General features: G+C 35.7%; 1 protein-coding gene across 13 annotated transcripts in view; it reads right to left on the bottom strand.

The window, feature by feature from the left end:
* IMMP2L (inner mitochondrial membrane peptidase subunit 2) overlaps positions 1-14,823 on the bottom strand; it is a 965,664-nt gene that overhangs the window by 824,313 nt on the left and 126,528 nt on the right. Inside the window, exon 5 of one of the 13 annotated variants that reach the window (XM_025292038.3) lies at positions 643-698. The exons of 11 other annotated variants lie outside the window; for them this stretch is intronic. In XM_025292038.3, the coding sequence (XP_025147823.3) occupies positions 643-698 (56 nt within the window). Of the gene's footprint in view, positions 1-642; positions 699-1,554; positions 2,935-14,823 lie in introns of those variants that run through there. One more of the 13 variants, XM_025292037.3, reaches the window with a different exon arrangement.

The following is a 14,823-nucleotide window of genomic DNA, read 5'->3' as shown; positions in this document are numbered from 1 at the left end:
ACATCCATCGAGTCAGTGATGCCATCCGGCCATCTCATCCTCTGTCGTCCCCTTCTCCTCCTGCCCCCAATCCCTCCCAGCATCAGTCTTTCCCAATGAGTCAACTCTTCACATGAGGCGGCCAAAGTACTGGAGTTTCAGCTTTGGCATCATTCCTTCCAAAGAAATCCCAGGGCTGATCTCTTTCAGAATGGATTGGTTGGATCTCCTTGCAGTCCAAGGGACTCTCAAGAGTCTTCTCCAACACCACAGTTCAAAAGCATCAATTCTTCGGCACTCAGCTTCCTTCACAGTCCAACTCCCACATCCATACATGACCACTGGAAAAACCATAGCCTTGAAAGTCACGCCTAAATCTTTTGCAAACCTATGGACTGTAGCCCACCAGGCTCTTGTGTCCAAGAGATTCTCTGGGCAAGGAATCTAGAGTGGGTTGCCATTTCCTTCTCAAGGGGATCTTCCCAAACCCAGGACTGAACATGCACTTCCTTTACTGGCAGGCAGATTCTCTACCACTGAGTCAAGAAATATAGTACTAATACAAATATAAGCCTTGAAAAAATTATATTAAAATGTAAAAGAAGTCAAGAAACAAAAGTCCATGTGCTGTATTATTTCATTTTTATGAAATATTTGGAATACCTGCATCCATTTTGAATATGGGAGATTTCTTCAGTGATGTTGAAAATGTTTTGAAACTAAACAGAGGTAAAACAACATTGTGAATGTCAATGATTATATACTTCAAAGCAGTTAATTTTATATTATTCAAATTTTACCTCAATTAAAAAAATCAATCCAGTAAATCTAAATATTAATCACAATTATTACATGCAGATGTACAGAAAACATCTATTCCCAATTTCTATCAACACTCAGCTGTTCAAATAAAATTCACCAGCACATGAACAGAAAATTATTAATTATTCCACTTAAATACACACCAAAATTTTATACACAAATCTTAAAAGGTCATCTGTACACTGCATTAATAATTATGAAAATGTTCCATTCTACATGAGGCATATAATGAATAAAATTTGCAAAGTTTAAGAAAATTGTATGTAATAATAAGCCATAGAGGTGGTTCGTAGAACTCTACTAAGCAATATTCATGTTTCCCCTTTTCTTTGACCAATTTAAATATTCATGAATTACTGTCAAATGCCAAGTCATAGCAAAACAAGATCTAGCCCAAATCTTGGAATCTTGTTTGGAGCACTTGAATTAGCAAACTAATCAGCCAAAAATAATATTAAACACATCAACCAAATATTACACTTGCCCTCTGTCTCTGGAAATGTTCTATTAGGTTTCTAAAGAAAAATATAAAATGCTTCATACAAAAAGGCTTTAACCACTATTTTGCAAACACATTTCAGCCCATAATATTTTAATACTTCTGATTCAAGGTAATTTTCTAGCAAGACAATATCCCCATCAGAAGAAACACTTCTTTCAGCTTAAATTTAAATAGATTTTCAAATATAAATCTTGTTTATAATTATGAGAATTCCCTACTTTGCTCAATAGGCAGTATCATGTAATCAAGAATTCAGGTTACAATGGAGAGTTTATATCTAAATAAACTAAGTAAAGCTGAATATGATACATCAATACATAGTATCTTTAACAGGATTACATGAGCACTAATTTTACATAAAATAGTAATAAAGATGCTAGACCTATACTATCCAACACAGTACATTAGTCACAAATATCTCCTTAACCTTAAAGTATAAAATTAAAGATTCATTTCTTTGGGGGCACTAATCATATTTCAAGTATTCAACAGGCACATATGACTAGTGGCAACCATATTGGATAGCAGATTTCCTTCACCATAGAAACGGCACTACAGAATCCACAGAGGTGAATTTACCATAAATTTGCTTCATGAAGCTTAGGCTTCAGGGTTATTTTCTCATGTCAAATGGTGTGAGTCATAGCAGGCACTTTGAGGTTCCAACAAAGAGGAGAGAGAATTGGTGACACATTCAATTTGGGTTTAGTAGGATGTATGTATGTGGTTCTCGCTCATTTCCATGTGTAATTAATTATTCCACTGTAGGACTAGCTTCTAGTAATACACCTTTCTTACCCATTGCACCAACTACCTGGAGTCATGAAATGAAAGTTTAGAGACAGAGGTCAAGGAGACATATGATGTGTCCCATGTAAACTAGAACTACAGGTATATGGTAAGTTGGGGAGGAAGTCTGAAATATACACAGCTAAAAGACAGTCTGGGGTAAATTCTTTCAATCATGATATAGGAAATAGTATAAGCAGATAATTCAGTCTTTAGCCAATGCCTAGCAAATCAGGCATTTTCTTTTATTAGGAATATATTTGATAACTCTTATGTAATTATAAATGCAGCACACATTTCCTTTTTTATTTTTGTAGGACTCTTGAAATAGAATTTCTCAAACTCTCTTTGTACAGCACAAACAGGTAGCATAGGCATGCCACAGGAAGAGGCAATCAAAGACTACATATCCTACAGGGTGTCAATTTTTAAATTTTAGTAGTTTTAAAGTATGATCAGGAATTAAAAAATGTCCATTTTTCAAAATTCTGATGATTATGTCACTGGCCATCTTTTTAAAAACATGTCATCCATTTTCTTTTCTCATTGTAAGTATTAAACTTGTATACATTAATCTGTAGTTGCAATTTTGAATTTTTTTCTCAAAAAATGTTTAAATTTCAGGTCTGCAACAAAGCCTTCATGCCTCTGAAACTAGGAAATTTTGTCTTGATCAAAGTATTTACCAATTAGCAATATCTACATTTTTGTATCTTCATTCCAGGAGTCACAGCATTTAATAACTCAGTTACATCACTGTCATTGAATCCCAGGATTTAAAAAGGTCAATTTGAAAAACATGTGTCCCATCCACTCTGGACCTTTTCTGGTATCTCTTCAACCTTCAACACCAAAAAGAAGCAAAAGCAAAATCATCATTATATTTCACTGGCATTCATCAAACATCATTTCTGGTAACTAGGTTACATTGAGTGCCTTTAAACTTTGTACTGCTTATACCAGTGAAATTCTTCATACAATTAGAGTTATGGCTATTCAAATGACTAGGACTTTTCTTTTAGTACACAATATATTGAACCAAATGCTGGCCTGAAAATATCAAATCATTGAAAATAAAAAACAAAAATTTCAATCATCTAATTACCTTTACAAAATGTTCTAAATTGTACCAACATTAGTAAAACCACCTTTATATATTATGAAAAAGCACTTGCAGTATAAATTAAAAAATGCCCAACAGCTAAATGCCATTTATGCAAATATTCCCTAGGTTACATGTTATTTATCTTTCAATTCATACCCTTTACACTTCATTAAGCCATACTTCAAATAACCTAAGTTCTAATTATTGCATTGCAAAGATTCACAACCTGAAATCACATCAAATAAAATATAAATCAAACTTCTCAAAGCCATAGCCATAGGTGGAAATCAAATGAAATGCCTAATATCAAATAAATGGCTAGTTTAAATGCATTACATTTATACAATTGCCTAGGCACATTTATTTCAAAGTGTTTTTGTTGCTGTCTCCATGGCTGTAGAATAAAAATTAGAGAATATGTTAAAACATCAGAACACTTCTTAAACTAAGAGGAATGGGAGGAAAGAGAAAAGTTAGCCCGCTTAACAAAAAAAAACAAAAAAACAAAAAAAACCTTCTATAATCCTAAAGACAAAAGATGGTAGTGTCCAGAGGCGGGAAATTTGGAAAACTCAGCAGTGGCCACAGGACTGGAAAAGGTCAGTTTTCATTCCAATCCCTAAGAGAGGCAATGCCAAAGAATGATCAAACTACCGCACAATTGCACTCATCTCACATGCTAGTAAAGTAATGCTCAAAGTTCTCCAAACCAGGCTTCAACAATACGTGAACCATGAACTTCCAGATGTTCAAGCTGGTTTTAGAAAAGGCAGAGGAACCAGAGATCAAATTGCCAACATCCGCTGGATCATCGAAAAAGCAAGAGAGTTCCAGAAAAGCATCTATTTCTGCTTTATTGACTATGCCAGAGCCTTTGACTGTGTGGATCACAATAAACTGTGGAAAATTCTGAAAGAGATGGGAATACCAGACCTGCCTCCTGATAAATCTGTATGCAGGTCAGGAAACAACAGTTAGAACTGGACATGGAACAACAGACTGGTTCAAAATAGGAAAAGCAGTACATCAAGGCTGTATATTGTCACCCTGCTTATTTAACTTAAATGCAGAGTACATCATGAGAAACGTTGGGCTGGATGAAGCGCAAGCTGGAATCAAGATTGCCGGGAGAAATATCAATAACCTCAAATATGCAGATGACACCACCCTTATGGCAGAAAGTGAACAAGAACTAAAGAGCCTCTTGATGAAAGTGAAGAGGAGAGTGAAAAGTTGGCTTAAAGCTCAACATTCAGAAAACAAAGATTATGGCATCCAGTCCTATCACTTCATAGCAAATAGATGGGGAAACAGTGTCAGACTATTTTTTTGGGCTCCAAAATCACTGCAGATGGTGACTGCAGCCATGAAATTAAAAGATGCTTACTCCTTGGGAGGAAAGTTATAACAAACCTAGACAGCATATTAAAAAGCAGAGACATTCTTTTGCCATCAAAGGTCCATCTAGCCAAGGCTAGGGTTTTTCCAGTAGTCATGTATGGATGTGAGAGTTGGACTATAAAGAAGGCTGAGCGCCAAAGAATTGATGCCTTTGAACTGTGCTGTTGGAGAAGACTCTTGAGAGCCCCTTGGATGGCAAGGAGATCCAACCAGTCCATCCTAGGGGAGATCAGTCCTGAGTATTCATTGGAAAGACTGATGTTTGAAGCTGAAACTCCAGTACTTTGGTCACCTGATGCAAAGACCTGACTCATTTGAAAGGACTCTGATGCTGGGAAAGATTGAATGCAGGAGGAGAAGGGGACGACAGAGGATGAGATGGTTGGATAGCATCACCGACTCAGTGGACATGAGTTTGAGTAAACTCTGGGAGTTGGTGATGGACAGGGAGGCCTGGCATGCTGTAGTCCATGGGGTCGCAAAGAGTTGGACACGACTGAGCAACTGAATGGAACGGAACTGAACTGAGAGGCGGCAGGGAGGGAGGTATGAGGAGTTACTGAGTTACTATTTAACAAGTACAGACTTTCAGTGTGGAAAAGATGAAAAATTCTGGAGATGGATGGGGGTGACAGTGGTACAACAAGGAGAATATGTTTAAGGTACTGAAAATGGTTAAAATAATACATTCTATGTTATGCATATTTTCCTACAATAAAAATAGTTCTAAAGTAATTACACTTCAATTTTTGTATACACATATTTTTTTCTTCTCTGAGATACAGCCTAAATTGGAAAGTACTTCATTGTAAGTAACAGCAACTAAGCACCTAAGTTGTCCCAGGTCATAGCTAATAAAATGGAGAAAATCAGTTTCCTGACTTCTAGCTCCATGAACTTTGTTCTCTAATACTATGCAAATTGAGAGATCACAGAAGAAATTCCTGACTTCCGTGACCAAGAACAGTTCTTTTAAAACAAATAAAAAACTACCTGTAGAAGCAGAGACACAAGTGAATCTTTATTAAAGTAAGAGAGTGCTAAATATACAGATGACTACACTGAGCATGAAGAGTTGATGGGTAGGGCAGGTGTCAATGATAAACCAGGTCCAGTGTTTCAGTTGTAAAAAGAAAAGAATTATGTCCACACCACAAATATCCAATCAACTTAGATCACGTATACCACCATATTTCCTTTTCTACAAAAACTACTGAAAAACTTTAAGAGGCATGATTGCTTTTAAAGTGAGCTCTGACTCATTAGAATTTAATGTTTAAAATCCTAAGTACTGGTTTTAGAATCTGATTTACATTAAGATACTTTCTACTCCCAGTATCTCCAGAATCTTATACAATGTTATATAGTCAGTGCACAATAAATACATTTTTAAGTAGCAGGGAAGGAAGGAGAAAGGGAAGGAGAGAATCAAGGAAGAGAGAAAAGGTGGGTGGGGTAGGGGTTGGGTGGTGTACATTCTAACAAACCATCAGCTAATATTCAGCCTTTATGCAAAACAGAGGTTAGAGACTAGAAATCGTGATAAATTGAAGATCAGTTCTCAAACTATGTTCTACTATTTTATAGATTTTAATGGTGATTTCTATTGGCTAAAGTTCAGAATTTAAACATATTAGTGATGGATACAAAGTACATGATTAATTCATTATACCTGCACAACCCTATATGATGTATAACTACACTATTAAAACTATTTTAAATACAAAGACTTAATACAAAGTGATTTTATACATTCCAAAATATTTTTCTCCATTATACAATTAAAACTTTGTATTTGCATCAATGTTTTATAATAGATTATTTTAAAAGCCAAGTATTTTTAGCTAGCTCAATCACAAAAGCAAAATACTTGAAACAAATGCCATATTTCAACTTTACAGCCTTTGTAAAGATATGCATTTATTTGGGTCATAGAATTATGTCACTCTCGCTGACAACCAGGCAAAAATCTGTCAAGTGACTTTCAGGTTTATATGGTCCAATACCATTATAAGCAATTACAAGATTTAGTGGCCGCTACCTGTGTGTCCTTCTGGCATTGCCCTAAGTTCGTGTCATAAGTCATCTCATGAAGTTGTTTTAGCTTTCCTTCATCAACTGCCCTCTCAGGTTTTACAGCTGTCATTCTTAAGATCACTTCACACAACAATCTGTCGCCTTCCTATGTTTTCCAGTTAAACATTTACATACGTTGACTCCTTAAAGATGTCATGTTTTGGCAAAACTTACCAAGGAACAGAAGAAAAATCAGAAAAATTGTTTCCCATGAGGTGTGATGGTAAAAGCTGACTGGGAATGGACATGAGGGAATGTTCTGAGGTGATGGTAATGTTATCTTGATAGAAGTTTGTGTTAACAGGTATAAGCATCTGTCAAAATTAGCAAACGTTCACTTAAGATTATGCATGTCCATTGTACTTCAATTTACCTCAAGATGAAAAAAAATGGAAACTATTACTGAATTCTAGATGATGATATGCATGCTAAAGCATTTACCTTTAAATGTATCATAAGATAGATGGAATAGAGGGATGAATAGAGGGACAAACAAATGGACCAGATACTTGACCAATTGATACTTGACAGATAATTGACAAGTGTTTGCTCCTTCAGTGGATCAGCAGTAAAGAATCCACCTGCATTGCAGGAGACACAGGTTTGATCCCAGGATCAGTATATGCTTGGGGACATAGAACCCTGGTGGGCCGCAGTCCCTGGAGTCAGATACAACTGAGCAACTAAACGACGACAACAACAATTGTTAAAATGAGTGGTAAGTAAACTGGTATTCATTACATTTCTTTCAACTTCCCTGTGTATGAAAACTTCCATAATAAAATGTTTTAAAATTCAGAATATCATTATTCATAACCCTTTTTACTTTAAAACTCACTGGGTAAAGAAAGAGGAATCAGCAAGTGTTCCCAAAGACAATGAACTATGATGGTAGTTGCTCATTTACTTGAACGCTTCAGATGTTTATATAAATTGATCTGAATAGCTAAAACTGGCTAAAAATTTTGTTAAATTAATTAAAAGTATAACCTATTCACCCATTCTTTCATTCATTCTGCAAATACTTGTCAATCACCTTCTATGTACCAGATGTCTCCAAGTCCTAAAGAAGGAGGACAACTTAACTGTAATACATCATAATTTTTACTGTTTCAGGAATATGGCTGGAAGGACATTTTCTGGACCATGAAGGATAAGCAAAAGTTTTCCAGATAAAGAAAGCTGATTCTAAACTGTAGAAAAATGTGTACATAAGCATATAATATAAAAACTTTATTTTATAGCAAAAAGCAACACATTTATTGGTAGTTGCTTCTTAAATATATCAAGATATTTAAAATAAATGTGTATGTGTATGTGTGTGTATATATATATATTAGACTCTTCTTTTACTATCTAATATACTGCTATTGATTGGAGAAGGAAATGGCAACCCACTCCAGTGTTCTTGCCTGGAGAATCCCAGGGGCGGTAGAGCCTAGTGGGCTGCCGTCTATGGGGTCGCACAGAGTCAGACACGACTGAAGTGACTTAGCAGCAGCAGCATACTGCTATTGAAAAACTCTTCAATCTTTTCAGTCTCCAATATAATCTAGGCGTCTCTTGTTTACCATTCAACCCAAGCTGCAAATAATGAATTTTAAATAATTGAAAGTATGTTGCTATTTAGTCGCTAAGTCAGGTCTCACTCTTTTTTATGACCTCATAGACTGTAGCCCGCCAGGCTTCTGTGTCCACGGGATTTCTCAGACAAGAATACTGGAGTGAGTAGCCATCTCCTTTTCCAGGGGATTTTCCTGACCCAGGGATCAAATTTCCTGGTTGGCAGGCAGATTCTTTCACTGAGCCACTTGGGAAACCTAACTGAAAGTATATCACGTCTGATTTTATTACTTCATAGGGATTTTTTTTCCATTACAAATTTTACCTGGAACTCACTACATGAAACACTTGCTCTAAAGTCTTAAAATTCCAAGAGTATATATTCTAGAATTAGAAAGGTTTCCTAGACCAGGCAGCAAATGAAAATGTAACTATCTCACACAGCAACTTGGCTCACTATAAAATGCACAAAGGACAAATATCAAAGTACTGTCTAGATTGTATATAATCTACTTAGGTATTTTAAATACTTTAAACCTTTTTTAAGGCATATGGATAGTCCTATTACCTTTAAAGAGCAGTCTCCCTCTCTAACTAACTCTAACAAAATTCTAGCATATGTGGGTTTACTTCAATGTATCATATCTACAAAATGTAGGTATCACTAAAATACTCACATGTTTAATGAGAATTAAATGATATTTTGTTTAGAAATAAATGGAGTTAGTGCTTACTGCTCAGTAAATAGCAATTAATAATAAAAAATGTTTATCCATACATATTCATGAAATTCCACAGGCACTTTTTAATCTGGGTCATGAACTAGAGAAAACGTAAACCAGAATTCATTATATCTTTTCTGTTTAGTTACAAAGTCCCAATTCTCAGTCTTACTGCATTACTGACCACTTCAGAAACATAATAGTTTTTCATTTGCTCCCTTTCAGATCCAAACTCCTTACTTCACTGCTCACCCAAGACTGGCACTCTTTACAGAGTTCACTAGCAAAGACCTTAAAATTCTTTTATCATTTATCCGTTAGTGGCCGAGAATAGAAATATCACTGGACCTTCACCTCAAATAATCCTCTAAAAAATACTGAGTGACTGAGTTGGGCCAGAGGTTCAGACACAAGATGCTTTATAATTTGTTTCAAACCATTTTCTATAGGTTCCTTCAAATGATCCCCAGGCTGAATGAGATATTTTTGTTCTTAGGGAAAAAGGTAGGTAGGAAAAGTAATATGTGGAGAGTTCTTAAGACTGAACACTGCATTATTAAAGGAGAGGCAGAATATTCAGAAAGTCTAAAGAAAAGAGATATCTAGGATGAAAAAAATGAAACAGAAAGCCTGATTTCATCCTTTAGTACATATAATAATGAGTCACACTATTAAATAAAAAACTACATTGTCACTTGGAGACCAAAAAAGATCTTTTCTATTGATGAGCTTATTAATCTCCATGCTTTATTTCCACTAGGAAAAAAATATTCTTCATATTTACCATTAAATTACAAATCTACCCCAACATATCAAATATTTCAAAACAGTTAAATTTTCCTTCATACCCTAAGAGCAAAGACAGAACCTAAGGCTTAGTTGTATTAGGCAAGTCCATAACATTGACATTTTCTTCTCATGAAATATGCTTAAGATATAGGAATGAATCTTTTTTGCTAGAATATTATATTTAATTAAAACCTAAATGCTATCAAAGCTGACTTGTATTTTTTCATCTTTCATGATATGCTCTTGACACAAGTGTTGGCTATGAGGATCCGCTCAGGCTGCACTCCTCATTGGCTAAGACTCTGCAGCAGGTTGCACACATGTGAACACATTGCTTTTTCTCATGTGCAGTAGGCTGAGAGTGACTCTTTCTTCCCTGATCTTATATTTCAGTCTTAATGAAAATGATAGGGCAATGAGGACCTTATTTAGCAAATAAGTCAGTTTGCCTTCCTTGTCTACATAAAAAAATAGATGCTTAATTTCTTATCTAAGTGAGAAAGACATGGGCAGTAGAAAAATGAATACTGAAAATAAACGTCAAAAAGAAATAAGGTTTCAACAGTAATTTTTTAAAGTAATAAGGACTAGGAGGAAAACAATTTAATACAAAAATTTTTCATGTCTAAAATTACTTAGGTGAATCCCTACAGTCCTAAAAATATCTTCACAAAATGATTCATATGTGAAATAAACAAATAACTTCAAAAAGAACAAAGAAACTTTTGGTAAAAGGAGTAAAATCTTCATTTAAAACGTTTTAAAAAATACTCTGATAGAGTATCTTTCTGAAGAAATGGTCAGATGCCTAATGATTTTATTTTCACCCAAGAAAATCCTATTCTGCTTTACTGACAATGTACTTTATTTTAAAACTAGAGCAGAATAAAAGGTTCAAAAGAACACTTGCCAAAAGAGAAAAAAAGAGATGACTGTAAACCAAGCCAAGCTAAAATGACTATCTGTACAACTTTCCCAAAGTTATAAATGCTTAAAATTATAGTATTATACAAAAACAAATATGTGTATATTCTCCACTTGAACAGCTTCATAGTTGCCATGAATCATTCTTCCATTTTCTGTATTTAGAAAGCAGTCTAGTTCCTGATTTAAGAAGAAAGAAAAGAAAGGAAAAGCAGAAAATAAAGTGTTAACAACAACAACAAAAAAAGCACCTGATAAAACACAGATAGATGGGTGGGTGGATGAACAGATGCTGAAGAATGATAGGTGATTAAATAAATAAGCTGCCTTTTACCCAAGGTGTGGGGTGGGGTGGGAGAGGGTGGGAACAACATCTTGCTTTCTTCCTTTCACTTAAAACTTGTGTAAGTTCTTAAACTGGAGGTTGTCAATGTACTTCAAGAGGGGATTTATGAATCTCCAGAAACTAGGATGGATGAGATGCATGTTGATATGAGTATACACATGAACTGGGTGGAGAGGTGAATGTGTGTAGACATCCACTCATGCATGTATTTCTGAATTAGATTAAGAGCTTCTAAAAGGTATAGAAGTAATACTTTAGTCTTCTTCTAGGTAGAAGGTCTTCTAGGTAGTCGTCTTCTTCTGGAAGAAGACTAAGGGCCACAAGTTTAGATTGTTTTGCTTGTTTAATGAAATGGTAGGGCAATACTAGGTAGTCTTCTTTAAGCTAGGGAGCCATACTAAGAATTTCAAGCAAATTCTTAACTTAGGGTAGCTAACTAGAGTTGTTAGCTACCCTAAGAGGTGGGAAATAATATTGTTTAACATAAAAAGCACTTTTTAAAATAGGAAATTAAAAGCCTAAATGGGCAAAAACTCACTTTTAATGTTCTCAGAACTTACTTTTAATGAAACTGAAGTTAGGACACAAAAGCTCTCAGGTGTCAGCACTGAGTACTCTATACAGGGAAAATTCTCCACAGTGTGCCTGAACACAGACACACAGAACCATCTCTCTAGTTATTAGAGTATATACCAAAGGTCCCTTCTGTCTCCAGAAACATATTAACCCACTCTTTCTTAAAAGTCTACTTCACCAGAATCTTTCATCTGTCACCAAAAGCAGCAAGACCTGAGTGAAGAGGCCGGCAAGGCAGCCTGAACAAGCAAAGTTTCCCTGCACAGACTAGGCAGGTCTGGTGCTCACAGATGGTGCAGGCATGGGTCCTGAATTGACAGCAGCAGGATACTGTCTACCCAATAGAAAACAAAGCCACTGAAAGTCAGCCAAAAACAAAAATAAATTTTTTTTTTAATTCCTGATTTCATATTTATCAAGCCTTTCACAATAGTCAAGAAGAATTAAGAATTTAAAGTCTCATCTAATTTAACTCCAACCCAGATGAAACAGTGTTTCTTAAATTGAAACTTCTTCCACTAAATTTTGCCTTTCAATAGCAACAGAACTTTAGAGAAATGATACCTTCTCAGGGATCTTTTCCAGCTTTTCACAAACATTTATCATGGTGGCAAATAATTTCATAAGTTTCTTTACTGGACATGTCAGCTCACACTTTGAGAAATGCAGACTGAAGAATCAAATTCACAGCAGGAGAGGGAAACATGGAAAGCATGCGGGACCAGAATTACAACAGAAGGCTTAGGGGTTTAGCTTTAAAACTAGATGGATGACAGGGCCCCATTTTGGTACCCCAGGCTACGGGGGCCCTCACTTCACTACGCTGTACTCTTCGGTCCCATTCCCTGAGGGTGAGGCCTTTCCCTTGGTGTCTGTCACCGCTCTGGGCTCTCCTATGCATTCAAACTGAGGTGCCTGCTCACCCCAGGAATGGGGGGCAGAGGAAGGGGAGAGCTAGGGAGAGAACCCTGGGGTTTGTACCAGGGCTTTGGGATTAAGTTTTTTATTCACTAAGAAAGGAATTGGGAACACAATGGATGTGGGGGCAGGGAGTTTGGGGAAACTGGTTGGAGGGAAGGTGAAGTTCAGTGATGCTCTTGACTTTAATTCCCACATCACTCATCACTTTGTTCTTAAATAAAGAAGCCTGAGGCCTAGAAAAAAATAAATAAATAATATAAAACTAGATGGATGGATGAGAATTCCTAAACATGAATGGTCATAATACATCTGGCTTTAAGTAGCTACTGTCACATATATACAAAGCAAACAAAAGATAACACACTATACACTTAAGTCACTCTACTTCCTGTCTGGCTTTATCTCATATATAAAAAGCCCCGTTTGCGGTCCAAATTAGAACATTCTAATTGGAAAAAAAAAAAAGTGAATTTTGAGAATATATAATAAGGTCAGGATATTGGAAATTAATACAATGAAAAAACATATTTAATATTTTCACAATATCTGCAATATGCTTCCTGAATAACCTAAATGACATATATCTGAAAACTACTGCTATTTTATGTAAAAATAACACACACTAAAATATTGTTCTTCCTTTCATTCCTGGTAGGAAGAAGTTTTTAGGCTTCCCTGATGGTTCAGTTGGTAAAGAACCTGCCTGCAATGTAGGAGACCTGGGTTCGATTCCTGGGTCAGGAAGATCCCATGGAGAAGGAAATAGCAACCCACTCCGCTAATCTTTCCTAGGAAATCCCAAGGACAGAGGAGCCCAGCGGGCTACAGTCCATGGGGTTGCAAGAGTTGGACACAACTTAGCAACTAAACCACAGGCAGAAGTTTTTAAAGCATGTAAACATGCTTTTAGGGAAAGTGAGATATCAAGCTTGTCTTTTACCTTGTTTAATTTTTTAGGGAAAGTTAGATACCAAGCTTGCCTTTTACCTTTTTTCTTAATCTGGGTTTATAACAGATCTATAATTCTAGAGAGTATCTGTTGCTACTAGCTTATAGAACAGATAAGCAATTGAAGATAAAATTTTTGTACTTTACACCCAATTTTCTTAATTTAGCAGATACTCCATCCTCAAACCAAAAGCCAAATATAATGAACTTTTTTTTTTGGCCACATGGTGTTGCATAGCATGTGGGATCTTAGTTTCTGGACCACACTTCAAACCTGTGCCCCCCTGCACTGGAAGTTTGGAATCTTAACCCCTGGACTTTGTTTTAAAGAATCTAAGTAGGGTAACAAAGTATTTTCCTGGATGCTGTATGCAAAAACTAAGAATATTTACCAGCTCATGAATATTTTTATTTTCTTTTTCACTCCAGGAAGTGAACAAACAATACACACTATTAAATTTAATTATTACTGTGCCCTATTTTATGTTGAGGACAAAAAATGCTCGATCTCAGTAATAGTTTCTACAAGTGTAGCACTCCTATGGTATATGGCCAGAATTTATAGCGCTTCTGTTAGATAATAAAACCCAGATAAGTAAAAGAAGAAATGCTATTCATGACAAGGTACCATCCATCAGTAATGCACTTAAGACCTTCAAGATTTCACCGGTCAATAAGAAAGGAAAGTGCTATACACTCACAAGCAAGCTGTTTGGCTACCGGATCTCCAGTTCTCATAGAGCATTTTACTTATTAGTTTTATTAATCCGTAAACCCATTATTGGCAAAGACCTTAGAATCCTAACACCCATCCACCCAGAAGTGGCCAGAGAAACAATGCTCAGGCTGCAAATAACCAAGGTTCTCTCTAGTCTGTTTAATCTTCAAAGATTTTTTAAGTCTGATCGCTGGGTGGTAAGTCCATAAAATGTCATCAAACAAATAAAGAGGACAGGAGATCCATAAAAGCATGGTAGAACTGAACTGAAGAGTGTAAGAGAAACAAATGACCTGCACAGTTGAGGATTAGCTGAAGATGTATCTACTTTAATCTTTTTTTGGTAATTAGAAAGTTTTCAGAGGATCCCAAAGACAGAAATTAAGACATGAGAAGATAAATTAATCAGTTAAACATTGCTTTTTGAAAAATATAACTGGTGGCAAGCTTTGAATACCCACTTGAGTAAATCGTTGCCTCCATCAGACTTTATCAAAACTATACCAAATAGTTCTAAACTTTGTTCTACAAAGTATAGTTTCTCTTTCAGATGTTTTTGCTTTGTTTTTTCTAGTTAAAACCTTCCTAGAATGGCTAATCATAATTTCTTACAACCATAAAATGAAAACGTCATTAAATTCT

This window comes from Bubalus bubalis, chromosome 8, assembly GCF_019923935.1.
Source record: "Bubalus bubalis isolate 160015118507 breed Murrah chromosome 8, NDDB_SH_1, whole genome shotgun sequence".
Classification (NCBI taxonomy): domain Eukaryota; kingdom Metazoa; phylum Chordata; class Mammalia; order Artiodactyla; family Bovidae; genus Bubalus; species Bubalus bubalis.
This window is presented reverse-complemented; position numbering and strand designations above follow the sequence as displayed.